At 35.3% G+C, this 26,958-nt stretch overlaps 1 protein-coding gene across 1 annotated transcript in view; it reads left to right on the top strand.

Annotated features, from left to right (window-relative positions):
• TBC1D32 (TBC1 domain family member 32) overlaps nt 1-24,219 on the top strand; it is an 80,229-nt gene extending 56,010 nt beyond the window's left edge. Inside the window, exons 27-34 of the mRNA XM_009645194.1 lie at nt 582-707; nt 6,954-7,037; nt 14,876-14,945; nt 15,771-15,886; nt 16,856-17,010; nt 18,720-18,860; nt 20,690-20,878; nt 24,100-24,219. Coding sequence (XP_009643489.1) covers nt 582-707; nt 6,954-7,037; nt 14,876-14,945; nt 15,771-15,886; nt 16,856-17,010; nt 18,720-18,860; nt 20,690-20,878; nt 24,100-24,219 — 1,001 coding nt within the window. The remainder of the gene's footprint in view (nt 1-581; nt 708-6,953; nt 7,038-14,875; nt 14,946-15,770; nt 15,887-16,855; nt 17,011-18,719; nt 18,861-20,689; nt 20,879-24,099) is intronic.
• Nucleotides 24,220-26,958: the final 2,739 nt, after the last annotated feature.

Raw genomic sequence — 26,958 nt, 5'->3', positions numbered from 1 at the left:
TGTCTTACCATGCTTCATTTTGTGTTCTACGTAGTGCTGCCACCTCACAGTTTTATTATGAAACCAATGATCTTTGGTGGAGGATCTTTGCCTATCTTTTCTATTTTAGATTTTCAGAGTGGTGAAATTACACGGAAATGCTAAACTACTTTCCTTAAAATGTCTTTCCAATTCTTATCATTTCAGGACAGGGGAGTAATAACTTTAGGGGAGTTATAGAATGTGCCTCAGTAATGTCTTAAATGCTTAAAACCCACCAGTAGTAGAATGAATATTTCTCTTCTGTATAAAGCAGAATGTCATCAGCTTCGGGACTACTTCTCCAGTTTAATTGTCACAGGATAAGCGATATTTATTTAGATTTTTCTTCCTGAGGTATGAGGTCTGCCAAAAATACCAGGCAATGACAGGGCTGTCAGCTGTCTCTGACTTCCCTGTTTTTCGTTAAAATGGTTTCTAGTTTCTGAATGCGTCTACTTCTTTCTGTGGTACTCTGTAACTAACAGTTTCTTATTAATTACATAGTAAGTTTAAAAGAAAGAAAAGAAAATAGAACAACATTAATTTTTAATTTCTTCTAGATAAAGATCTTGACAAGCTCTTATCACTCTTAAGAAGTCCAGAGAAGCAAACTGGGTGGACAGAAATTTGTAGAAAACAGTTCTGCAAAGTCATGAAAGCCAGACCAGATATCATCAGTGGAACAAGTGAGTATGACTTACTGAGTTAAACAAAGCAAGCAAACAGAATGCTACTAGTAAGCAACCATTCTTTAAAGTTTCGTTGAAGATTACATTGTCTATACAAGTAGTCAATAATTTTGTGTTGATTATGAAGACCGTTTCAATGGGATTTTTGTGAGAAAACAAGGCTTACGCCCTTTTCTCTTTATGGCCATCATCCCTCTGCGTTGGCTGTTTTCAGTAAAATTTGACACAGAAAGAGGGCTCAGATATAAGTCTGTTTCAGATCTCTAAAGGGTCAGATGCTCAGTACATAGTCTAACTTTTTGTTTACAAATGCGAAAGGTTCCCCTTCAAATTCTTTAGGTAAGCAATTAATACAGTGGACAGTGAAGACAGATGAAATATCATCTATATGGGATCAAAGTAACCCAGCATGTGTGTTCTGTATGAGACCTGAATTTTATGATAAATTATATAGCATTATAAAAGTTACAGGGCAGTTTCAGAAGCCTTAAGGAAGTCATTTATACAGGAACTGATTTAATATTAAAAAAAGAAATTTGTCATTTGTATAATGTGATTAAAGTTATTGAATTATTATAAATTATTATAAAATTATTGAATGTTTCTAAATTATCAGTGCTTTCTGTTCTTATTGCTTGTTTGAAACAAGCTTGAATCTGTAGTCTTAAGTGATTGTAAATTAGTCAGAGCTTTCACCTTCCATTTGGAAGAATGTGTGTGTAGAAAGAATACATATCTATTTGTATATAATGCATATATACAATAGAACATACATTGTATTGTACATGTCCACAAATGCCTATGTTCAGACAGCTTTGTGAAACAGGTGAACAAATAGAGATTCATAACCATTCAGAAACAACTGAATGTATTTTATATGAGCTTCTGCTAGTATAAGAAAAATAAATTGAAGGGTAGCAATTAGAAAACCCCTAGATTTTTCTAGCAACATGGTATGTTTAATTTTCTTGCATGAATGATCTAGCAGTCCGGTGAGGGGTTTTTTTGATGTTCTATATTTTGAAGTACCAATAATTTAGTCTTTGTAAAATCAATTTTATTTGAATACAGCATATTTTCTAGACTGATCTTTTCTTATGTTATATGAAATTTTTGTTGGAAATTGTTAGTTTGTCTTCCTGCATCTAAAAGGAATTATTTGTTGAAAAAAACATATTTTACAAAAAACAGAACATACATTTAAAGTAGTGGCTTACAAAGAAAAAAAAGTCTTTCCTTTTGTGCTTTGTACTTATCCATACACACCCTCAAAACCTGTGTAGGTTATTTTCTGTAGCTTTGTTGGAGGTGCCAGAAGCTAGAATGAGGAATTAGAGAGAGACATTTAGATTTGTTAACCCAAACACAACAAATAATGCTTGCTTCTGAATAACTTTCCAGCTGAGATGGAACTGGGAGTAAAAGTCAGAAAGAAAGTATCCATGGAATTGGTGTTAAGCCTCATATGGACTTCTGCAAGTGTTTTCACAAACCAGACAGAAAACTGAAGTATGAAAATAGAAACAGAATACCATAATGAAACACTAAATAAGTAAATAAAAACACCCTATAAAAGAAAAAGTAATACTATAAATTATGTGTAAGTACTGGTAATTTAAGGTGGATGTAAAGCTGTTCAAATGATGGATATCTGCTCGGAGATATTTCAGCAGCAGCAAAATATCTGCTATCTGTGTGGTTTGAGACAACAGCATGGTCATTGAAATTGCTTTATGGGAGACAGCTGTGCTGCTATCTATCTTTTGCAGCATGTGAAGCTCTCCCAAATTTCAGAGGACTGAAAGGCTTCAGTCCAGATCACAAGAAATCCAAAGTTTCTCTTTAGTTACAGATGGAGCAAACTCCAAGGATTACAGAGCAAAGTTGCATACTTACGCTTCCGGGCCCTTTCTGAGGGAGATCAACATTAACAGCAGTTGAAGCAGAATATAATTAGCAAAGACAACCTTGGATTCAGTGACTGTATAGTGTAGCGTGTATTGATTTTTAAAGTATTTTGTGATCTGGTGTCAGGATGACCAGATGCTGAATCTGTAGAACCTGCTTGAACTCCATCAGAAAATTCTTGAGCAAACTGTATAGTATCAATATCTCTAATTCAGTCTTCTGGTGTTGATTACCATCACATTGACGTGGTCAATGTTTTTGTGCTAAATGCTATGGTATCGCATTACTTCGGGGAATGTCCATCTTCATCCCTAGACTGGTGTTTTCCCTCCTAAAGCATCACCTCTGACTGTAGCTTTTAAGCCATTTCTGTGGTCAAATATCAAGATCCGGTTTTGAATGGCTTTATTGAACCACTAAAAGGAGATGCAAACCTTCCTCAGACTTGTATGTCTTTTAGTGTGGCAGGACTGAAAGCGTGGGATTTTTTTGTGGTCATCTAAAAGCAAATCACATTGTAGACAACCAGCTTCTGCATTCTGTTGTTCTAAGCACAGTAAGCTAAGACAAAGGCATACTTCTAGTCATTCCTTCTATAAAGGTGTGACAGAATTGTGGATGCTAGGGATATAGCTGCTTGTTGAGTGTCTTTGTATGTATGTCTTTGGGCCACTTAGATCAGCTAGAGAACCACGGATATTGGTCAGGTTAAGTCTTGGCCTCATTTGGGCTACTCTTCACAATGCTTGTGGCCTGCCCGAAGCATCTGTAGTACATTGATTAGGATTTGAAAGGCATTAATAAAGAATATACTTGTATATTGGTATAAGATATGCAACCTTCATCTCTAATGGAAGCACTGTCAGAATTTTTATTATCTTGTTTTCTTCCTTTCAAAGAAAATGCAGGTTGTTTCTCTGCCATTTTGATATACAATAATAGAAAGTCTCTCCCTTTATCTTAGGAATTCAAATAAGTCCTTACTGTTGTCATTAAGAAAGGAATTTTCAACTGTGTTTTTGATAGATTTATTAAGCTGAAGTATAGTTGATAGAGTTGAAAATTTTTGACATTACTCTTACAAGGAAGTCAGCTGTCCAAGGTTTTCACTCTTGGATTTTTAGCCTCTAAGACAAGTCAAGCAGGACTACTGTTAACTCTTAAGAAAGTTCTTTTTCTTTTAAACTCCTCTGAAGCATCTGTGAGTTCGTATAGAACATGAACAAGTAACACTAGTTACATTACAGGATCTAAAAAAATCTGATGCTTTTCACAGTTTTTGATTTTTTTGGCTTAAAGTTTTCAGAGTAGGTATTAGATAACCTCTCAATGTTATCTATTAAAACAGTTTTAATCACATAGATTTTTTTAATCAGTGTTCTTATGCACTTAAGAAGCCATTTCAGTTACCTTTCTTTTGTACATTAGTCCTTCAAGGAAAAAAAAAAAGTCCTGCAGGAACTGGTTTGTGAGCATACTGCAACCGTTTAGGGAATTTAAAAACCCTTTCATTTATTTTGTATATGATTACACACTCCTAAATTAAAATTCTCTTTATTTTGGATGTGTGGATTAAATTTGCATGAGTTAATTGCCAGTCTCTTAAAAACTTCATCAGCCAAGCTACCATAATTTAAGGAAATCAACATTTTTCACTGAGTTGGTAGGTCACAACACTAATCTCTATCTCTGAACACAACCTCTGCATGAGAATGTGGACTTCTACAACAGTACCGGCTGTACTATGGAGTGAACTTTCCTAAATTTCCTTTGTCTACTTCTCCAGTTAAATGAAAAATCAGTGAGCTGGTTTCCATCTTTATAAAGATTTCAAGGCAGTGTCCACATGGCAGCTAAATGATGTGTTATTAAAAGACAAAAATTAAAATAACTACTTGTTGTTTCACATGGGCATTCTTTTGGAAGAGATAGTGTCCTGTGAAAACCCTCTATTTGTGTATTAACCAAATTTGTTTTGATGAACTCTTATGTTTGTCTTCTTCTCTCAAACTTGATTAAAAGCTTTTCAAAGATCCTGATAGGCACTTAGATAAATACTTTCAAATAGTGGAAATCAATTTAGTGCTTGAGTTTCAAAAAATTGCTTAGCAGCTGAGCTGTCACTTCTCCCATTAACTCAAGCACTGAACTGAAATATTTGACTGCTAGGTCAAGCATGTGGATGCCTTCCAACAACAAGGCAAGAAATGTACAATGTTCTGACTTGGGTTTAAATTTTCTGAATTGTGTGGTATTTTAGTCTTTTTTAACATAGTTATGTTTGTTATTATAATATGGCAAATTTAGTAATCACAGTAGTAATAGTCATATAGTAAGCATTTAGCTAGTTACAAATTTTAATTTCTCCTTTTTTGCTATCTACAGCTCCAGGCATAGACACCTTTTCTCATTTTGTACAAATACTTGCTATATTGTGTGTGGACCAAATTTCACTAAGCATATTAGTGAAGAATGGGGAGATTTGTTTATTCTGTTTATTCTCACAAAATGAATAAACTGTTAGTCTTCTATGAAGTAAATTGCTTTTTGCTAGCCCCATGTGGTTTATTAACCATGATTAAAAATAGCTATATTACGTTTAATTAGCAGTTTCTTCTCTCCATAAAAATGCATAGGAATATAAATTACACATGTAATTTTTTTCTGTTTTGATTTAGTAGTCCTTTGCAATGCAAAATTAGTTTTGTTACTGTTGGAATTCGCTACTGTAACTGTAAATGTGTGTTTAGCTGTTGTAGTGAAATTTCTTCTCCCCTTTACCCTACCCATCAACATAGTATTACTGAAACTCAGCCTTTTAAAAACTTTTTCTAGACTCATTCAGTGTAAATGAATTTCTGTAAATGTTTTAGACAACTAATCAAGAAAAAAAAAAGATGATTTAATGTCAGTATGTTAGCTTAAAATGGTTGGAAGAACAGTTAATTGTCTTTATGATACCCTTTTCTTTGTTATTTTTCTGGCATAACAAGCATCAGACCATGGGTGGAGGTTCTGTCTTCCACCTTCTCCTCACTCACAAAAGAGCTCATGCTGTGGTCTCCTGTTTAAGTTTGCCTGTCAGCAAGGCTAGTTCAAGAGCTTTCTACCTTTCTCTATTGCCACCTCCACCACAGATTGTAACAACTGTTCATACAGCTATCTGCTAAAATGGTGTAGTGGAATTATTCCGTGCAAAACAAGCTGAAGCTTCAGTGGCTATGAAATTGAGGTGCTGCTAAGGAAATGCAGTCTTAAAGCACGAAATCCCATGGGTAGCAGCAATCGTTATTCTCTAAATACTCTTCCTTACTTTGCATTATTGTGAACAGAAGCTTATATCACTATCCTTTAAATCTTCTTTATCATGACAACAGCAGCTGGTTTAGGATAGCATTTACTTATAAAAAAAGTTCATTGTTGCTGTCATAAATTTTTAATATCTCCATGCAGTATGTGTAAAGGCTTCCTTGTATCCTTTGTTTAAACCTGTAAGGTTGCAGTGTGCTCAGCTGCAGTAGCCTCAGACTTGCAGAACTGAGGAATCAGGAACAGTTTTTGCTAATGATTTGAGAGTTCTTGCTAACATCCTTTTAAGGTGGGAGATACAGTTTCCTGCATAGTGACCAGATGTCAGCATCTGACTTACCTATGCAGTATCTGCAGACAAAGTTCCATGGCAAGAACTGAATAAGAACATTATGGTCATCATAAAATACAGAATTTCCCAAATGAAATGCTCCTATCACTTGATTTTAAGTGAATAATCCTTCTTAGCTTGTGATGGCATAGGAGGTATTGTATCCTGTATCCTTTTTTTTTTTTTTTTTTGGAAACAGTCCTTAAAACCTCATTTACTTTTGTTAGCATCATTTTGGGGTGGTGTGGGTTTTTTGTTGCATGTGGTTTGGTGGGTGAGTGGGTTGGTTGATTTGTTTTTCTTTCTTCCCTTCTTTCATTCTTTCCTGTCTACATACACAGACAAATGTGATAAGATATTGTAGTTTAATTATAGTTAATTTTCATTTCATATGGAAACCATGTAACAAATTCTGAAGTAATCCTTGGAGGATATAAAGATAACATGGGATTCTCTTTCCGTTTACACTGAATATATCTGAATATATTCTCAGTAAAGCTATTAAAATTCACTTTAAGTTAGGAACGGTGTTAGGAATGCAAAAGCGCAATGCACAGTTTAGAATTGTTCCCCTGTAAAAACATGAAAAAAACATGCAGGAATTCACATAGCTTTAGTTTCTCACATATTGTCCCTTTTTTAGGTAATGTAATTCCATTGCCTGTAATGTTTTAATGTGTTTTTACTTTTTGCAGTTCTGGCAGAATTAATTGAAAAGTTCGTGTCACATCTTTCTGAAAGCCGATTGGATTGTTATTTCAGCACGGGAAACTATAAAGGTCAGTTTCCTAATAATTTATTGCCGTGCAGCCTCTTCATATTTAAATTGTTTTCCTTTTAAATGTATCTGTAGCATTTTGGGGGTTGTTTAAAATGGCCTTTAACAGCTCAGAAATTCTTAACTGGTGGAAAATAACCTCACTTTGGAGAAAAAGGTGGTGTGCTTGAGTAAAGATTACAGATAATTATTAGTGGTGGGCTTTCACATTTCTGTATGTGTGATGGAAAGATGGAGATGCAGAACAGGTGAGGATATGATTCAAAGTATTTGCTGACACCTGTTGTAGAATGATTTGAAAAGCTGGTGGCATAAACATTTAAGATGGTGTAAGCAATCTGGCTCACCTTTTGAAAGCTCCATAATATATAATCAACCCAAAGGTATGCAATTTGTATTGCATTAAAGGATATGTATTAAAGAACTGCTATTGTTGGCAGAGTAATCTGAGTGTTAGTTTTGTACAGATGTCATGCTTACAGGCAAGAATAAAGCATCAATGATAATTTATTCTGAGTGAAAAGAAATACATTTTAGTATTTTGAAGCACTTGCAAAATTAGAAGATTTAGAAGCATTGCTAATATCTGCTGGAAAATGTGCTTTCATTCTTTACTGTCTGTCCAGGACTTTTCTCTTAGGTTGTAGTTTAGTCGTTTAGAGTGCTTGTTCTGCCACTAACTCTGGAGAGCCAAGCCTGCTTTGGGGAGACTCTGTTATTTATACTCATATTTTATTCTCACATCCATAGGATGCAAATATAGTGTCCTTGGAGACTTGCCTTTGAAGTTTCAAAGCATAAAACCCCTTTAGTAACTTAGAGGATCTCTTGCTTTTATGTAGTGGCCTTTACCTTCTGAAAGCTTGCTAACAGAATACTCTTAATTTTATTTGAGAATTTCTCTCTTTGCTTAATGAAGAGAGTTGCTGACAGTTCTTTCTGTCACTATTTTATTTTTCCTTAACAGATCCTTAAAGGGTTTTTTGTTGTCCTGCATTAGTTTGTCATTTACTTTTCAACTTTTCAGGAGCCGTAATGAGCAATAAAAAGCTTTTAATGGACTCATAAGACTTGCTATTTACATATTTCTGACAATTTCCAATTCAAATTATGATTTTGATGGTTCCTTTAAAAGCCCACATAATGTCTTGTTGATGTAAATGATCTACTTGACACCTAGACTGCCCCTCTTGCTCCTCTCTGTATGTCTCTATTTTTGGGTTGCAGTTCAAAGTACTACACATTCTCCAATGATATGGAAGACCCGGGTGTAGTTTTCTTTTCTGTCTTGGGAATGCTTGTCACACATTTCTTTGGAGACCTAACTTTCCAAGGTTATCTTAGTGTTTCCTGTTAGGAAAACAGGAAAACCCGCTTGGTTTGAATAAGGCAAAAACAAAGTAAAGGAAGAACAGACACCTAACTGAGCAACTTCTGAGTAGATGCCCTGCCCAGCAAAGACAGCATCCTGCTGTTTCTTAACCAAAACAGCTAGGTGTTTCCATCCAGTTTGGAAGAACTCTACTGAAGGGAAGCAGTAGTCCATACTCTGTTCACTTGGATGTCGAGTGCCTTAGTTTAAATCCAGTCTTCTCAACCTTTTATTCAAAGCTAGGATTTAAAACATGTTCAGGAAGGTTGAACCTGGATCTTCTACTTCATTGATTTCACCATGAACCATTGATTAGGTGGAGGTGGCAACAACACTACATTATTTATCTAAAATTTAATGCCAACTTTGAAGAAGCACCATGTTTGAAAATCCTGTGACAATTACATACGTTAAATTAATTTTTTAGAAAGGAAAATCCCAAAGAACAGGTACAAAACCAAACCAAAAATAACATTCTTGATTTTCTTGAGCTTGATAGATTTTCTTTCTATGATAAACCAACCCAGTCTGTATGACATTCCTTTATGTATTTTCTGAATATTTTTTTCATTCAGTCTTATACAGGCACTATTGGACATTAATTCTGGATAAATTTACCTGTTCAGTTCTCAAATAAAAACTCCAAAACTTAAAGAGTTGGCTGACGAACAATTTTCATTTGCAAATGCTTTTGATATTCCCTGTGCTTTAATGAACACAAGCTTGGAAGTGGGAGAGTGAGAAGCCTTCTCAAGGATAGTCAGTAGTCTGGTGGTAAGAAATTGATGTTAAATGTAGGCAAAGGGCTGATGTTGCCTCTTGCTGTTGCATTTTCTTTCCCTGTCAGCAGCACCATTATCACAGACTCTTTTCGTGAGGAGTTCTCCAGTCCAGGAAAAAGTGTTGCTCACACAAACAGCATATGTTCCCACAAGGGTTTCTTTTAAGTTTTATAGGAAAACAGTTACTAAAATTTCATAGCACCTTTTTGAGACAGGTGTAGCAGTAAGTGTTGTCCAGGGAAACTAGTTAAGACCAATAAATTCATGCTGATTGACATGAAAGTGAAACAAAAATCTGGCTCTAAAATTCAATCTATGATCGTACGCCACTCTGGAATGCTGTAAGAATCAGTTGTATAGCTAAATTTACACTAATTGCGAGTTCTTTTTTACATCATAAAACATACAGTGTGGCACTCCTGTGAAGACAGGGAATGTGCTTTGAGAACCCAAGTCTGTATTATGCTTGCAATGTTTGTACAGGAGGGACAAACAAAACATGCTTGAATCTTTATCAGACCTTATTTACTTAAAATAAGGTTTCTCACTGATTCAATAATGATTGATCAGATTTGTATACATTTCCCAGGGTTTTCTGTTAATGTGTAGGAATTTCTCCAAGGGGAACAATTAATTATTGAATGCTATGTTATTTCACAGTATCTTTTCCATAAACATATGTGTAAGTGCTATCTAAGATAAATCTCAAAACTGCTGTTACAGTAGAGATGTTTTTTCTGAATTAGGTAAAGCTCATGAGTTGTTAGAAGATAAAGTGTATTCCTGATGTGTCTTGCTAGCTGCACATCTAAGCTAAACATGCACTTGGTAATTGCATGTGTCCACCATTCTCGTGAATAAATTTGGGTCCGAGGAACTGAATACCAGTTTCTAATAGTTGTTTAATTTTAATGAAGAGAAGCCATAATTTTCATGAAAGTGGATTCAGTACAATGCATAGATATTCAGTGTTTATCATGTTTCTTAAAATGAGAAATTGATTATCTTAAAAAATGACAGCTTGCTAAACCCTTAGGTAGTTGTAATTAGAATAACACAGTCATCCATCTGCTGTGGAACCCCTCAGGATTTCAGTCTATTATAAAATTTGCAAATATGGAAAAATGAAATTAGTTTGGGTTGTTATCATTTTGAAGATAAGAGAGAAGGGAAAATATCTGATAAACCGCTATGCAGTTGCAGTGTTTAATTATAAACAGTAACACAAATCTTACTTGAAGTTTACTTTCTGCTAGCAACAGATACTGCTGTGATGTGGATTCAGGTTAATAAAATTACATACAGTATGTATGTTAAATGTTAATGAACTCCATCTATCCCTTTTCCCAGAATTAATACTTCCTAGTTTGTTTTTATATTTCCTTCTTCTTAAAAACACTCAAACCACTGAAAACCAAATCATTGATGTCTAGCTGTAATAGGCAATAGGATGGCAAGAAACTGAAATTTGCTATAGTACTTAAAATAGGCATTACACATTAGGGATATGAAGTTCCTAAAATAGCCACTTGCTCTTCCTGTTAGCAAATTCCAGTTCATTGCAACATAAATGCTTTGTGGAAATGTATTCGTTTTCTCAAGGTTCCAACAAACCGATTTCTCAAAGAATTCCATGTGCAGTCATCTAATATGTTGGTGTCTGGACTTCTTAATTGATGTCTGCCATGTGTTGCAGACCACCCAAGCTTGGGAATGCTATGACCTTTCAGGATCAGCTGGGGTTTTTTTGGTAGCTCTGGTTGTGCAGGTGACCTTGCAGTTGAGTTCTCTGTTTCCACTGGACTTTGTCTCTGAAACAGCTCTGCTATGTTCTGCCAAAGGGACAGAACCTCAGCTATTTCAGGTCTTGGCTGTAAAGCTCAAATGTCCCGATGTGTTCCTTCTCCAGATGAGGCTTAGTTCTCAGGCCGAATAAAATCTCATAGGAACTTTCTACCATTTAATAAGCTTTTAGTCTTCTAAGGGTCAGGTGGATCAGGTAATGAACTGAGAAATTTTAAAAACATAGAATCATAGAATCATAGAATGTTTTGGGTTGGAAGGGACCCCTAGAGGTCATCTAGTCCAACCCCCCTGCAGGAGCAGGGACACCGCTAACTAGATCAGGTTGCTCAGAGCCCCGTCCAACCTGGCCTTGAATGCTTCCAGGGATGGGGCCTCCACTACCTCTCTGGGCAACCTGTTCCAGTGTTTCACCACCCTCATTGTAAAGAATTTCTTCCTTAGATCTAGTCTGAACCTACCCTGGTTTAGTTTAAAACCATTACCCCTTGTCCTGTCACAGCTGGCCCTACTAAAAAGATTTTCCCCATCTTTCCTATAGGCCCCCTTTAGGTACTGAAAGGCCGCAATCAGGTCTCCCCGCAGCCTCCTCTTCTCCAGGCTGAACAAGCCCAACTCCCTCAGCCTGTCATGTGTAGTGTTCTTTTTTTGTTGTTTGTTTAAAGTGGCTAACTATTAATGGTTTACAGTCCTTAGTGTTTCAAAGGAAGCATTTTCTCTTTTGAATGATCAAGATTGTGTTAAACAGTGGATGTAAAAAAAGATTTGAGAGCAGGCATACCAATATTTCTTATGATTAGCTCATCTGAAGTGCATATAGTAGGTGGCTAAGGAGCAGCTGCATGATTTTAAAAAAATATTTATAATTTACACTTAAAAATGGTTCATACTTACTGCTGTCGGGTTTTTTGTGAATTTTAGAATGAGAGGCAAAGTCAACTTTCTATTATAATAATACTTTTTTTAATTGTAAAGCAATTCTGAGAGAATTCTGGTACAATTCAAGCCACTAGTTTAATTTTGGCTTAATATCTCATTTTACAGTGTTTTACATTTTTAAAGAAAGAAGTGTAAAACACCTGTTCAACATAGGATATTTTTGGTTTATTAGCTAAATAAAAAGGAAGCTGCCAAAGCATGTTGTTCATTCCATTTAATAATAGCCACAGTGCTGTATGACAGAGGTATGCTGTCCATTGTTTACAGCTAAATGGCATTCTTTCTTCGCAAATTGATCTGTCAATGCCTTTTGTTATGAAAACCATTGTGTTTCAGGGCAGTTGTTAGTAATGTCAGGTGTATTGATAGCTATCTGTCAAATGAGTTTTGTAGAAAATTAAATTCAGTGCATTAAGTCAGAGGTATGAGCATCATTACGCTAGTACAGTCACAACATACTCCTGCAAGCTTACTAGTCAACTTTTTATCCATGGATTGCAATATGCAGTATTTCAATATTCCACTTATTGTTAATAACAATTTTCTAAGCTTAATGGAGCTTTTAGGGTGTCTAGGTCCAGATTTTAATCAGTGGGAAGTGGTCCTTTGTGCATTCTAAATGACTTTTTAGTTTTCTAAAGCCTAGTCTTCCCAGTCTATTAATTCATAAACAAAATGGAAAATCAAAACTTTTGACCCAGGACAAAGAACCACAGTTTGTGAGTTGTGGAGTGGCAGCAACCTGACTGCCTAGTGTACAGAGCTATGATTATATCAAATACACTGCGGTACAAAAGCAACAGTTTTTGCCTTGATGAGGTGTCATGTGATATAGAATTATTATTCAATCCAAACTCTATGTTAATTTTATCTTCTTTCACAATACAGGGGAAAATATCAAAAGGAAAACTGATAAGGAGAAAACCCTTTTCAGCAACTAAGAAATTATTACAACAGAGAAGAAAAGGCAATGAGAAGCAATGAAATTGGTTGTGTTCTTTTAATGTTAATGGGAACTAAGCATTCAGTACTTGCTGTAAACTGTTGCAGAATGGAAACGGGGCTCAGATTGTGGGTTGTGATAGAGCTGTTCCTTGCTGGACTTGGATACCATTGTATCCTGCATTGCTACCCATAGGAGGATCCACCTCAAAGTAGAGGAAGGGCTTCCTTGCGGCTTAGAGGTTGTTATACTGCTTGCCGCTCTCCTGCCTTTAAATATGGTCATGTCAGGACTGAATTGGCCATTAGTTATAGCCAACTCATTCAAATTCCCCCTGGTTTCTAGGATATAAGTACGCCTTTTGCCTTCATAGTTGCACACAGAAACCTGAAAATTAATTGACTTAGTATTGTAGTTGCAGCCTGAGTAAACAGGTAACTTGGAACAGGAGCTGTGAAAGGTTATGAACTGTTTCACTCATCTTTAACTCATTTTTAACTAAAATGCCCTGTGATTTTTATATGTATTCTTCCAAATACTGTGTTGCTGGTATGCTAGGCAAAAGATATATGAACTTCTGTTCTTTGAGTAAAAAAACCTCCCTGATGTGGGTTTGCTATTTCAGTCCCATCAGATTACTGAATAAATTTATTTTACTCAAATACCAGTTGGTTTTTCTTACGTATAAATGTATTTGTCAAAAGTACAAGGTTAATTTCTCATGACCCTAACACTTAGATCATTGTCCTTTATTAGTTATAATAGAGCAGGGTTTTTTTCTTACCATACGTCCTCTGCTGAATTTTATTGCTTCATTGTCAAGTGCAGTCTTGCTGTATTGTTTTCTTCATGAAAATTTCAACCTATTTCGTCTCATCTGAGCAGAGTGCTTCTTAATTTGTTTTTTCTTTAACTTTTCTTCCTAAGCAGAGGCATTTCCTCCCTTAACCTGTAAATATTTCATCCTTAATACCTTAGTCCCTGTTTACTTACCAGAAACATAGAGTGTTTACCTGAATGGGTAGCTAGGGAATCCTTCAATCTGATTTCTCTCTGTCTGAGAACGATATAGAAAAAATACACACCAAGTTACTGTGTGATCTCCTTAATCGGATTTTTACATTTGTCACTTACATGAATATATTTTAACTTCTGCTGCCATATCTGTTACTTACAATTTTACCAAATTATGTCCGTTATTAGGGGTATTTTTATGTATTTGTTTCATTTATTGTTGGTTTTAAGTAGCACTTTGAAAGAAGTATATTAAAGGTTTAAGCCTTCAGATTTGTAACTCATATTATTGGACTGTAATTTTTTTTCTGAGGTATAGTTATCTTAGATGATGTATGTACATGAGAGAAACAATGCCCCATTTTTAACTTCATTTAGAATTTAAAATTTTGATAAAATATTACAACAGAGGTTGCTCTAATTCATGATTTACTAGTTTGTCTAACTTGGATTTTTATGTTAAACAAATGCAGAAAATAGGGTATTACTGTGTGAAAGAACAATACATAGAAATAGAAGGGTTTTTAAATCAGTTATATATTTTAAATCAGTTTCTGTGATTTGTATAAAACCAGAATTTTTGTTAATAAAGTTGGCTTTACAGCTAGGAGACCTAAGGCCACTGGAAAGGAAGAAAGTAGATCAGAAAATGCCGCTTTGTCTGATTTCTTGGCCGGAAAGGATAAAGCTCTATTAAGAAATGGGACTGAAAAAAAAGTTGTTTGTTTACATCGTGCTGTAAAACTAACGATAACCATACTAACATAACTTCCTTATGAAGAAGGTGATTTTAATCAAAAACCCAAATGCATATGAAGAATGCAGGTTCTTGATGGATTCTTTGCAAACACTACTAAATTCATTTGAAATAAGAAACACCTCTCCAGAATTGGCATTCATACATAAAAGAAGTTCTACATTAGTACTCATTTTTTTAAATTCCTATTTATCATAATACTTTTATTATATTTTTTCTTTTGTTTCAGCCATGGATGCAGATGTGAAGAATGAAAGCCTTTCACCTGTGCAGCAGCTTGGTGTTGAAATGACAGTCAGGTACATGGTATTAAAATATTTCCCTAGTGTATTTCAAGGATTTGTTTGATTTTCATGGAATGACTTTAATGATATTTAATCCATCAACTCAGGGCTTTATACCATTTAAATCTAAAGATCATCTTTAAGAAAATTAATTTTAACTTTGAAAATTAAAAAAGTATTAGCACATAATTAAATTATCTTTACAGATTATATATGTTATTATCTTTTATTGTTTTAAAGGCTAATTGTAACTTGTTAGTAAGATTTACCATAAATTCACATTATCCTGAGTTATTTGTCTTTTTTCCCCTCACATTACTTCTGTGAATGGTTCTGTTTAGCTAAGCTTAGTTATATGCCATTTAAACATTCCATTTGGCTGGTAATTTGCAGAGCCGGAATGAAGGAAAGGCTAATGTGTCTGTACTTCCATAGATTGTTATCTTTAGCATTAATATTTGAATCCTGATGCTAATAATTACACATACAATATACTTAGATGGAATTCTAAATAATGTATGTGAAGAAAATCAGTCATGTGTGTTAGACTACTTGCTCCTCCCCACCATAGTCTCTAAAACTGAACTAAAAGGATTTTAGGTGAGAAATTGTAACACTGAGTCACAGAGGTTTGGTGTGTATGCTTCCTAGATAAAGCGTAATAGGTTTTTTTAAACCAATTACATGTATATCTACAACATAGTGTTTGTGATGAACAATGCCATGACAGCTTTCATAGCGTAACTTTCACAGGCCTATTAAATATGAGTTCTTGCTTTTTAAGAATAAAAAAAGTATTTAACCTTTTAAACAGTTTTGGTTTTTAACTTTTTATGCTAGATATGGAAAATATCTAAACTTGCTAAAAGAACATGATGAAAATGGGCTGTGCTTCCTGTTAATGAATTGTGAGAAATTTCTGAAACAACAGCAAAGAACTGTGGTATCCTCACTTTGTATCCTTTCTTGATGGCATAAATTATAATGCCATTGGAATTTGAACTCTCAGTTTGGGTGTTTGATGGTGGTGTCAATATGTAATATGTACTGAAAGAAAAAAAAAAAACCCAAATCAAACCAGCACTTTTACTTTGAAGTTTTGGTAAGTTAAAATGCACACCCAATGCACTCAAGAAAATCTTTACTCTTTTGTTCCCTTACTTTGTTAAAATTGTAAGTCTCATTCATTTTTGTCGAACTGTTTTGGAGTAGGATCACATCTTTCTGTATATGATAAAGAGTCTGCAACAATGCACTGTTGAGCATTAATAAGTATTTGTGGTACTCCCACAATTTCAAGAGTGTTAATGGTATTGCCTGTGTAATGATATGTAGCTGTAATCTGATAATCAGGAATGTTTTGACTTCTGACTCTTTTAGATCTACTTGTCCTGGTTTTGGCTGGGACAGAGTGGAACTTTTTTTTAAGTAAACCAGGTACCCCTTTCCAAAAAGCTTTGCTATATTCTTCAGGTATTAGACTTACATATTGCTGTTAAAATAGTCTTCAGGTATATTGGTCAGACTATGCTTAATCTCTTTTTTTAAAGCTTTTCTTTTACTTAGTTTTGGGGTTTTTTTTCACAATCTTCACAGCTCCTGTTTTCCCCCTCCACCATTCTCCTTTCTTGTACTACAAGCACACTTGTTTTGGTGTGGGGTTTGTTGCATTTACTTGGTTTTCATTTACTTTTGTTGATTTGGCTTGACTACTTATGGACTGGAAAAAAAGTAGTGTATAGGGAAAATAATAGCTTAAATCGTTTCTCTTAATTCAGTTTGAGAGGCAGCCGTGCCTGAAGAAGCTGCCTTCTGTGCAGCTGTACTCCCCTGGCCCCACCTCTAACAGACCAGCTCTTGCCTCTGTGTGCGTGGGCCTGGGGAGGAGGAGGTTTCTGCCCGAGTTCCTTAACCTTCCCTTGCAGGCTGCTTGCGGGAGCGCTACGCTGGCTACGACTGGTTTGCGTCTTCTGTCTTCCTCATAATGTCAGGGGACGGGGAGAAGACGCTGGCGTTTCTTCAGCGATTTTCATGTCTTCTTGTTTCAGCATTTCTCTGGCTACCAAGACTGCACATATCTGTAAGAATTTAAAAGCCATTTCTTTCTGAAATCAACTTTGAAAGTTTCTAAAGGAGACTATCAATTTCCTTAGTTTTGGGTGGGGTTTTTTTAATGCATTAAGTTTTCATTAAAGCCCTCTGAATAAATGACCCTGAAAAATTCTCTCAGAAAAATATAGATTTGACATTTGCTCAAATAGTTGTTTAAAAGTAGTGAAATAACAGGTGGACTGATAGTAAAGGCAATGTTACTGAATTTTAAAGCTGCCAGGAAATAAACTTTGTTAGTAGCATTAAATTCTGTATGAAGGCTGTGATACTGTTGAATGACCTTTCTTTATTATTACAGTGTGCAAGTGTATCCTTTTGATTTTTTTAGTAAAACTATCAGTGTTAAAATTTACTAAATACAGTAGAATGTATTTAGCAAATTCTAAAAATTATTACTGCCCAAATATTGAATGCTTGAAAATTTAAAATTAGTGGTGTTTTGGATCAAGTTTGTAGTATAGGAAACATCATTTCCATATTTCATTAGGAGTGATTCCATCTATTTAAAATAAAACCCTCCCAGTTTGACTTTGGACATTGTCAGGTTGTCTTGAATGTTCTGAACATGAACTATAAAACAACTGTAGTCTTTAATAGAGAATTTAGGGGTGTAAGAAGCACGGATTAGATTCCATACCTCTCCTGCACGCAAGCTTCTGCGTTAATATGAATTGGTCTGTCTTGCCACCAGAAGTAACCATATCGGTACACTCACAGCACTGGGTCCAGCCCTGAGGTTTTTCCAGTACAATGAAATTTTGCTCCATTGTGCGAATATAATGGTGCTGAGCACCATCAGCACTGAGAACTTCAGTGTTGTCTTCCATACAAGAACTACCCAGCATGGCAGGCAGGTTGCTGCAGTGCTTCTGTTCATTCCCAATACTTAAATAATTTCTTTTTCATAATATATCTTGAAAACACAAGGAGAAAATTCAATAATTAACCTGTTTGCATAGCTACCGCAATGTAAACTAAAATAAAATGTGAAAACTTGAATGAGGAATTATTCAGCCATTGGACTGTGATGCTGCCTGCCTCAAGAAGGAGGAAAATTCCAAAGGATGTCCCTTGACCTTCTAGCATGAAGCCAAGGATTCATTACCTAGAAACCAGGCACTGATACTCAGAGCTTTCAATACTGATGAAACCTCTGTTCCTTTTGCTGCACAAAATAGAATTTCACTCACACCAGCCACACGTACTGCAAAGAAATGTCCGCACAGAAAACAACTTCAAATACCATAGAAGTACCAGTCTATCCACCAGTAAACAGGAAAAAAAAAAATCTAACAGAAATTAGTCTTTTTTTTTTTTTTTATTCTGTTCTTTTGTTCAAAATATAACAACAGTTTCTTCATACCTGCTTTGGCAATTAAAGTTTATGTGCAATAAAGAACTGGGTTGCTAATGCAAAGGAATAGTTAGGATTTATTTAATAGTTTCTAACTTTTAATTATCTTTAGTTTAACTACATGTTTTTCCTGATGGTAGTACCAGCTTTTTTGTTTATTTTGTTTTCTGCCTCTGAAATAACTGGGATGACTTATCTTACAAGTAAATGTGCATATTTTTATGTATTGTTTCACCAAGGTATTTTAAAATAACACATTTTTGTAGTCTATAATCCTTTTCCTCAATTTTGTTGTTGATGCTCATGTTGTTGTTGTTAATCAGATGCACCTGCCTATTACCACAGTGGAATCTGGCATCCATCCAGTCTATTTCTGCAGTGCTCACCACGTTGAAATGTTGCTGAAAGCTGAGTTGCCACTTGTCTCTTCAGCCTTCCACATGTCTGGTTTCACTCCATCCCAGGTAACTGATGAAAGCGTATCAAAGTATCATCAACTTTTTGACTTAAATCCACAAAATCAAGGCTGTTCAGGAACTTCTGTGTTTTTTTCTGTACAGCACTTGTGTGCTGGTTTTGAAACTGGGGATAAGAGGTAGTATGGAATGCATAGTGACTTAGAGCGTCTGAAAATAGAAAGCAACTGATTTTGGTAGAGTAATGCCAGTGATGACCTTCCATTAAATGTTCGTGCAGAAAACTTGTAAAATTAACATATACTAAAACCTCAGATTTATCATTAAAAATAAATAGAATTATCTTATTCCCTGGAATAATTTTCTAAATTTTCCATAGGAGAGAAATGAGTAGTTTGGGATAGGTGTATAATAGGAAGCAGTTCAGGTGATATGAGAGCAAAATTAATTTTATATGAGCTGCCATAACTATTAGAGTCAGGTAACACACTAATCTTCTATATATTAAAGAGATGTTCCTAAAGAAGAATATTTATCCTTAATGTTAGCTTTCATTTTACCTTCTTACTACAATTCTTTGATAATATGGAATGGTATGTATGGAGCATTACTTGTAAAGACTACGGTCATGATGAAGCGTGAACAGCTTCATGCAATAATGAGTTAGATTGCTGATGCAAAGGACCTCTTACCACAGTTTCAAGGCAAGAAAAACATCTTTCATCTTATGCCTTCAAAAATGCTACAAGATTTGCAGCTTAAGAGACTTCTTCATGGGGGCAGATGTCAGTGTGGTACAAATATTGCCTAAAATAGTCAGCTTGGGATTTGGTCTTTGGGGAGAGAAGTTTGGCAGATGAGGGACTTTATCTCAGCATAGGAATAAGGTGCTTGTAATAAGGTTCCTGTTTTGGGGTGGGAAGATACATGGGGACAGTCACTCTGTTCTCAGCTATTCTTGTGTAAGTTATACTGTATGCTTTTCTAGTTGTTTGCACTCAATTAGTAATAGACTAGTTGTTGTTCTAAACTGCTTGACAAGGTTTTTTGTTTGGGGATTTTTTTTTTATTTAACAAATTACTGAAATGCCACTGGTGGGTGCCACTGTATCTTCTGTGTGATTTTGCAGTTCTGCTGCAGGACGAAAAACAAACAAACCCTGAACTTTGAAGACAACTCTGATGTATTTAAGTGCTTGTGTGCATCAATAAATACCTGAAAATGGATTTAATGCCAGAGTATGGCTGCTGTCATCTAATTAGAATCTTGCTACTTCTGCTGCTGCATATTTTTAAATACTTTAAGGACTGATTAGCAGAAGATTTGTGGTCTAGAACTAAATTAAATGTGCTGTACGCATGTTAATACATTGTGATTTAGAACCGGAAAAAGGAGTCGCTAAGTGTGTTCCACACCCACTTCATTAAATGAAAACGTGTTTAGGGAAGGGTCTAACATTCATTTATAAGGTAAAGAACTACTTCAATTCAAAGGAAAATCCACATTAAGCACACCTTCATTACCCTCATTAACCTTTAAGCCACATTTTAAAAAAATCTTGAAAAAATCAACCTTCGCATTCTATTGGACTTTGAGTTTTATGTCTCAACCTCAGGAGTTGCCAGAATATACTCAGGTAGGTGAGGTACACAGATGCCTGGTGTTATGTTTAGCAGAACTCACTGGAATGCTATTCAGAGGCTGTGATTTAAAAAATGGTGATTCTTGGCTTCTTTTGTACTTTATATTTTATTTTTATAAGTAAGGTAATGTTATAGGAAAAAGGGTTGTTAGTGTAGAAAAGTTAAGAGATAAAGCTGATCAATTATGGCTGAATGTCTACACCAATTTAATTATATATAATTTCATCCTCTAGATTTGTCTGCAATGGATAACTCAGTGTTTCTGGAATTACATGGACTGGAGTGAGATCTGTCACTACATTGCTATATGTATTTTCCTTGGTCCTGATTATCAAATATATATGTGCATTTCTGTGTTCAGACACCTACAGCAAGACATCCTGAAGCACACTGAAGCCCAGGATCTCCAGGTTTTTCTTAAAGTAAGTGTTTCTTTTTCAGTTTTTTAGTTGCTGAAGGGAAGCAAAGTTCTCAGTATATATTGTTACTTAATCTGAAGTTGTTACTGAATTTCACGTGCTGAATTTAAGTGAGTGAAATAATAGTACTTCAATTTTTATTTACTTCCTGTTAGGAAATTGTGGTATAGTATTTTCCAGAGAATAGCTTTCCTGCATTTTGTCCTGATCAGTTCCCTTTGTAAGCAAATTAAGTAGCCACCTTAAGTCATGAGGGCATTTGATTCAGTTCTCTCTGTGTGGCCCCAGTCTCATTAAACTAGATGTTCTACAGAAAGGTGGGTTTACACAGTGGTCTCCTACAGAAGTTTGAAGAGATGTGGCACAAAGCTCAGTGAGCTGTTACTTTGAACAGATGCCAATTACTATACAACCAGCCTCAGAATTACATATTCTTTGCCATATTATAAATTATGTTTGGTTATTGAATACTTCTTGCAGGGTACTGCTTAGCTATAGATGCCGTCATGAATAGATACAAATATTTGACTCTTCTTCCCAGAGACATTTTTGCGGTTTTTTCTGATCTTTTTTTTTTTTTCCAGTCAAAATTCTTTTGAGAGCTATATATCTGCATCTTATTCTGTCCTAACAATAGTTTTCTGACTGGTTTGCATCCAACTAACATTCTTAAATATGAATAGTACGTCAGCTCAATCATTTTCCTTGAAAATGTTTCGTGCACAGCCTAACGAGTGAATTGTTTTGTTTGACCTGGTTTTGGTCAATGTGGCTTAAAAACGACTTCATCTTGATGGTGTTATTGGGATAGTTTAAGTAAATTATAGAAGAAACAATTTGTATGTTGTCACCTACAGTATAAATAGGCCAAAGATTTGACATGGTACTGTTAAATTAATGAGAAATACTGTATATTAATGCACAACTGGAGTATTTACAGTTCACTGAGTGACTACTGCAGAAAAAGAGGAGTTAATAGCATACTTAAACTGTACTCTTGCTTTTTATAGCTACTAATTCATCTAAATTAAAAATATTCTGTCATTGTATTCATTCAATTTCAGCTATATTATGGGCTTCATGTGAGCTTACTTGGGTTTAATACTTGCAAAGGCATTAGTTAGCTGCCCTTCTATTGAAATAAGAAAATTCAGTTTCAAGTTTTAGCCTCTTTCTCAGCCCAACATTCACAAATTTAGATTACTGTAGTGGGCAATTCTCTTAAAAGTGGAAGTATAAACTACTCTGAGAACACAATCCAAGTTAAGAAAAAAACCCAACACACCTACAACCTCTGAATATTCATTTTGGGTTTTTTTAATGTAATGTCACATCTTGAACTTCATACTAGCAATGGTCATTTGCTAGACAAACAAGTCCTGCTGCCTATTCTCCTTCCAAGATCCAATAGTACTTTGTGTTTCTAAGCTTCTAACATGCTTTGTATCTGTAATGAAAAGATGATGATTGGACAGCAATATACCTTTGTTGGTATTATCTAATAAGTAGTTCCAACTAGCTATTCAAACTAAAAACAAATATTTTCTTCTTAAAATGTAAATATATTTTCATTTGCACGCGAAGAAAGAAGTTGGAGAGAACTTGCTGTCAGTTCATAGGACATTATCCCTAGCACTTAAAATAAGTAAAACATTCACCCTTTCAATGTGTCCTTCTAGTGATTAAAAAACAGATGACCACCCGTTAAAGAGATCATCTTCTATTACTCTATAATTTGCCTTTCCTCTGTGCCAAGAGGAAAGTAGACATAAAGAAAGAATTGCCCATGAATATTTTTTTCCTTTTTTTTCTGATTCTGTTGGCTGAGATGGGTTACTGACAGGTACGATCCCTTTGAGATATCTTGAAGTTTCAGCATTAACTGAATTTGAAATTTATTGCTTGGTCTTTTATTAATCCTTTCGTGGAAGGATGAAGGTGCATAGCTTTGTAATTTCCACGTGTGAACCAAGACTACTGTAACCTACCCTCTCAGTAAACCCGTCTTGACGATCTTGGTTTCATTTGGATAAAAGAGAGGAACTGGGACTACAGGGTTTGTGACTTACAATAGTACACGTAGGCCAGTATGTCAGTCTCTTCTAGGCGTAATTTAGCTACTCTCTATTTTCTGTGGGTATGGGTGGTATTATTGACAATGTTTTAGTACTTGCGCGCATTTAATCAATATAGGATTTAACTGTTTAAAAAAAAGAAATTAACACTTGCTACAGTTCTCTATTTGAGTCAGTTTTCCACTGTAGTCAGCCTTCTCACAGTGCATGAAGAGCAACTTGGGAAGTAAAATTGTGGCTTTGCTTTCACTTGTGAGTAGTGGAGGAGAAACTCAAAGTCCTGTTCACATGCCAGAATGCAGCCTTCCAAGCCTGTGTAGGTGTTCTCAGGAGAATTCTACTTAGCAGAGATGCACAGTCAGTACACCAGCAGATACAACATGTGTCCACAAGGACTGTCTGGCTCCAGAGAGCTTTTTGCAGCACATGCTGCCAATGGGGGTAATACTGCTTAGTAGATGGTGGACACACAAGTTGTTCCTGTTCAAAGCAGCAACAAATTCACCCATTTTACCCAGACTGTTCTTCTGGGTCCTGCTTTCTGTGATGCATCCTCCGTCTCCCTCTACTATACTAGCCACAAGAAGGAATGTGGCCTGTTCATTTCTTTTTCCTGAGGGTACCTTCTTTTACTCTGTGGTGCAGAAGTGTTTATTCTGTTTTTATTTAAGCACTTCATAAAGATCTTTCTTTATCATTGATTTTACAAATAGGTATGTACTGCTATTCTCCTGGTTTTATTGAGAATGTAGTTGGTTATAAAAGCCACATGAACAAAATTTTAGCATGCCATGTACTGGTATAGAAATCTTCTAAAAGAATATTTTAGTACCTGGCTTTGTCTTCTTAAAGCTTTCTTTGTTTTCCTTAAAAAACTTCATATTGCATGTTCTCCAAAAATGAGATGAACAACATCCACCTGAAAAAACTATTTGCTACCAAGACTGTAATTAGAAAGAACTGTCTGGAAGCAGCTATTACCAATTCTTTATTTCTAAATTAAATGTAATAAAATGTGTGTATTTTAAACACCCAGGCTGTGACAAGCAGAACAAAACGAGCTATCTTTAGAAGCTTGGAATTCATTAAATTGGAGTTGTGCATCTTTTTTTCCTAGCTAATAAATGTTTTCTGTATGTATTTGTGCAGGAAGAAGCACTCCATGGATTTCGAGTGAGCGATTATTTAGAATACATGGAAAGCTTGGAGGCAATCTACAGGACTATGCTGCTGAAAGACATGAGGAACATAAGAGTGCAGCATACATAGATGAAGCAAACAAGCACTTTATTTTCTAGTTTTGTTACATCCTTTAAAAGGATGCTGATTGATTGATGCATCAGTCTCACTTAATAAGTCATGCTGTGTAAATGTACATACTGTAAAATAAATAAGGAGGGTTTTCAGAAAATAGTTTTTGCAAAAGGACTTAATCTTAAGTTTGATGACCTAAAATACCACATTATCCCAGACAGGCTATACGCACAGCCTCATTTTCATTTAGCAGAAGGCAGCTTCAGAACCCACCTGTGTAAGATGCTGAAGTGTCTTCCTTGGAACATAAATCTTCCTTATAAAGCCTTGAACCTGTTCCCAACTCATTGCATTATTGTCATCTCCTTGTAGCACAGTCCTAAAGCCTTCATATTTTGCTAGGTTCTGACAAAGTGATTTTTCTTAGAAACAACTGCTAGTGTGTATTCATATGCATGAAAAGTCAACAAATGAAAAACGAATTCCCTGTACACAGCTGTTCGGACTTTGTGGATAAGATTGAGAAAATGGGGCGTTCAAATACATGCACTGAAAAAAGACTGATATTCCTATCTTTTTTCTTAAATAAAATAAATCATTTTATGTCATAAAACATCTATTTGTAACATATGCTCTCTGTCTGCCTAAGTGAAGGAGAAGTCCTTGAGCAGCCTGGTTTTCATACCTCTGCAAATAATCATTTTTAAAGATTCTGATTTCATTCAGACAGGAAAACTAATAAGAAGCCTTATCTGTGCTTGCCTTTCATCTTCAGTGAAAAGTAAGAATTGAGGCTGTGAGATATTTTCTAACACCAGTGCAGGTAAAATTTCAATGTTGTTGAAGTTGACTGAAATTCCCAATTTCAAAAGAAACATGGTTTTCTTGAGGAGTGCTGCATCCCTTTTGCTGTAAGGACAGGTTTAGGTAACAGTCAGTGGGCAGCTGAGGAAACATTCTAGTGGCTTTCTTTTCTGTATTACATCATTGTTAAATATTATTTAAAAAATCAATATATATGCGTGTACCAATTGACAGTTGTTTTTTTAAATCCAAAGTTCAAAGCACTGGGCATGATGTTGAGTCAACAAATAATACTACTCAATTAGATGACAATACATTCCTAAAATGGCTACTACAGTTGGCTTGTCAGGAATTAATAAATGCCTTTATATTTGATTGAAATTATATATAAAATTATAGTTATTGGCAAGCACAAGGGCTTCCTTCAGTATTTGGAAGTAATCAAAGGATGTAGATGGAAAATGACAAGGTATCCTGTGGCCATTTAATATTTTTCATACAGTCAATCACATCTGCATCAAAATTTACAAAAAAAAAACCCGTAAGCAGAAAATTAACCTATCCACAAAACTCCCTTAACTTTCATTTAAGGTTTTAAGATCCTGTGTTGGAACCTAGTGTCACTCAGTAATGGCATGTTCAGTGCTGACATCTAAATAGGCTTTGCAACTGGATGAAGTGAAAGTTCTACTCCATAGAAAACAGCAAATACTAGGTTATTACTTACTTTGAGAGTATGAGAGATGCTCCAAGTGTCATTAGTATCAAGTTCCTAAACAGCTTTTTGAAAACAAGATTATTTTTGGCTTAATCTTGGACTGTTCTCACCCTGAGATGCTGGTTTTCCCTGAATAAATTTGCATGAATAATTCTGAAGTTTCTTGAAATTCATGCTTCCCCCTTCAACCACACAGAGTTTCTAAAAGGCAAATACTGAACGTATCTTTTTGTTAGGAGCTCTATCCTTTCTTAGGATTTCAGTTTCATTTCAGCCAAAGTAAGAGTTGCACTACTTCAATTTAGAGCGAACTGTTCCTCCAGTTACCTTTAAAGCAATTTTTGCTCTTGGTAATCATTTTGCAGAGAAAGTTAGTAAATTGCCCTGTACCTTGTAGTATCAGACCCTTACTACCTTGATGTTTCCAATGACATTGCTTCTTTATCAAATGAAACAAGATTCAGCTTCTCTAGCAAAAAGTTACTTACCATCTGTATTCTTAGAGGAAGAAGTCCTTGTACTGTGAAGTGTAAGTATATCCAGCGTAACTGGTCAAGTCCCTGCTGTAGCTGTTCTAGTAACTAAGCAGCACAAATTCCCCAAATGCACCCTGGTTATGTAGGTAGGCATTGCCAGGTGATGTTACACAGTGAAAGTTAAGCATTAAGTAGTTCTTTATTTGGTTAAAGAAGTAGGGAAAATATGTTTTTTCAACCACTTGCAATAACATTTTCTTTACAGAATGTCTGGAATCTCAAAATATTTTGATTAGAATTTGTGATATAATAAATGTTTTAGAAGTCCCAACAAAACCCACAAATGTTGAATTTAGACTTACCCAGTATCATTGCCAGGTTCCTGTCAGACAAACTAAACATTTCTGCAAAGTTTTTGAAAAACAACTTCATGAGTTAAAATGAATGTCTGAGCACATACACAAATTCAAATTGCAAAATACATTAGAACCTGCAATGAAATTTCTGTAATTACATGCAACCTAAGAGTGAACACTGACAGAGGTTTTGCCACTCATTTCTATTTTCCTGACTGTGCATTTCATAAGTTCATGGGTTTAGCTTTTTTCCTGTCTAGAAAAAAAAAAATGCTTTAAATATTTTTTGGACTTTTGTGACCTGTGTTGGCTCACCTACATTAATAAAAGAGGCTGGCAAGTATGAGGAAAGAGTTATAACAACAACTGATGGAACCAACTATTTGCCTGACACCAGGGT

The sequence above is a fragment of the Egretta garzetta genome, unplaced genomic scaffold, assembly GCF_000687185.1.
Source record: "Egretta garzetta isolate BGI_Z169 unplaced genomic scaffold, ASM68718v1 scaffold18, whole genome shotgun sequence".
Classification (NCBI taxonomy): domain Eukaryota; kingdom Metazoa; phylum Chordata; class Aves; order Pelecaniformes; family Ardeidae; genus Egretta; species Egretta garzetta.
This window is presented reverse-complemented; position numbering and strand designations above follow the sequence as displayed.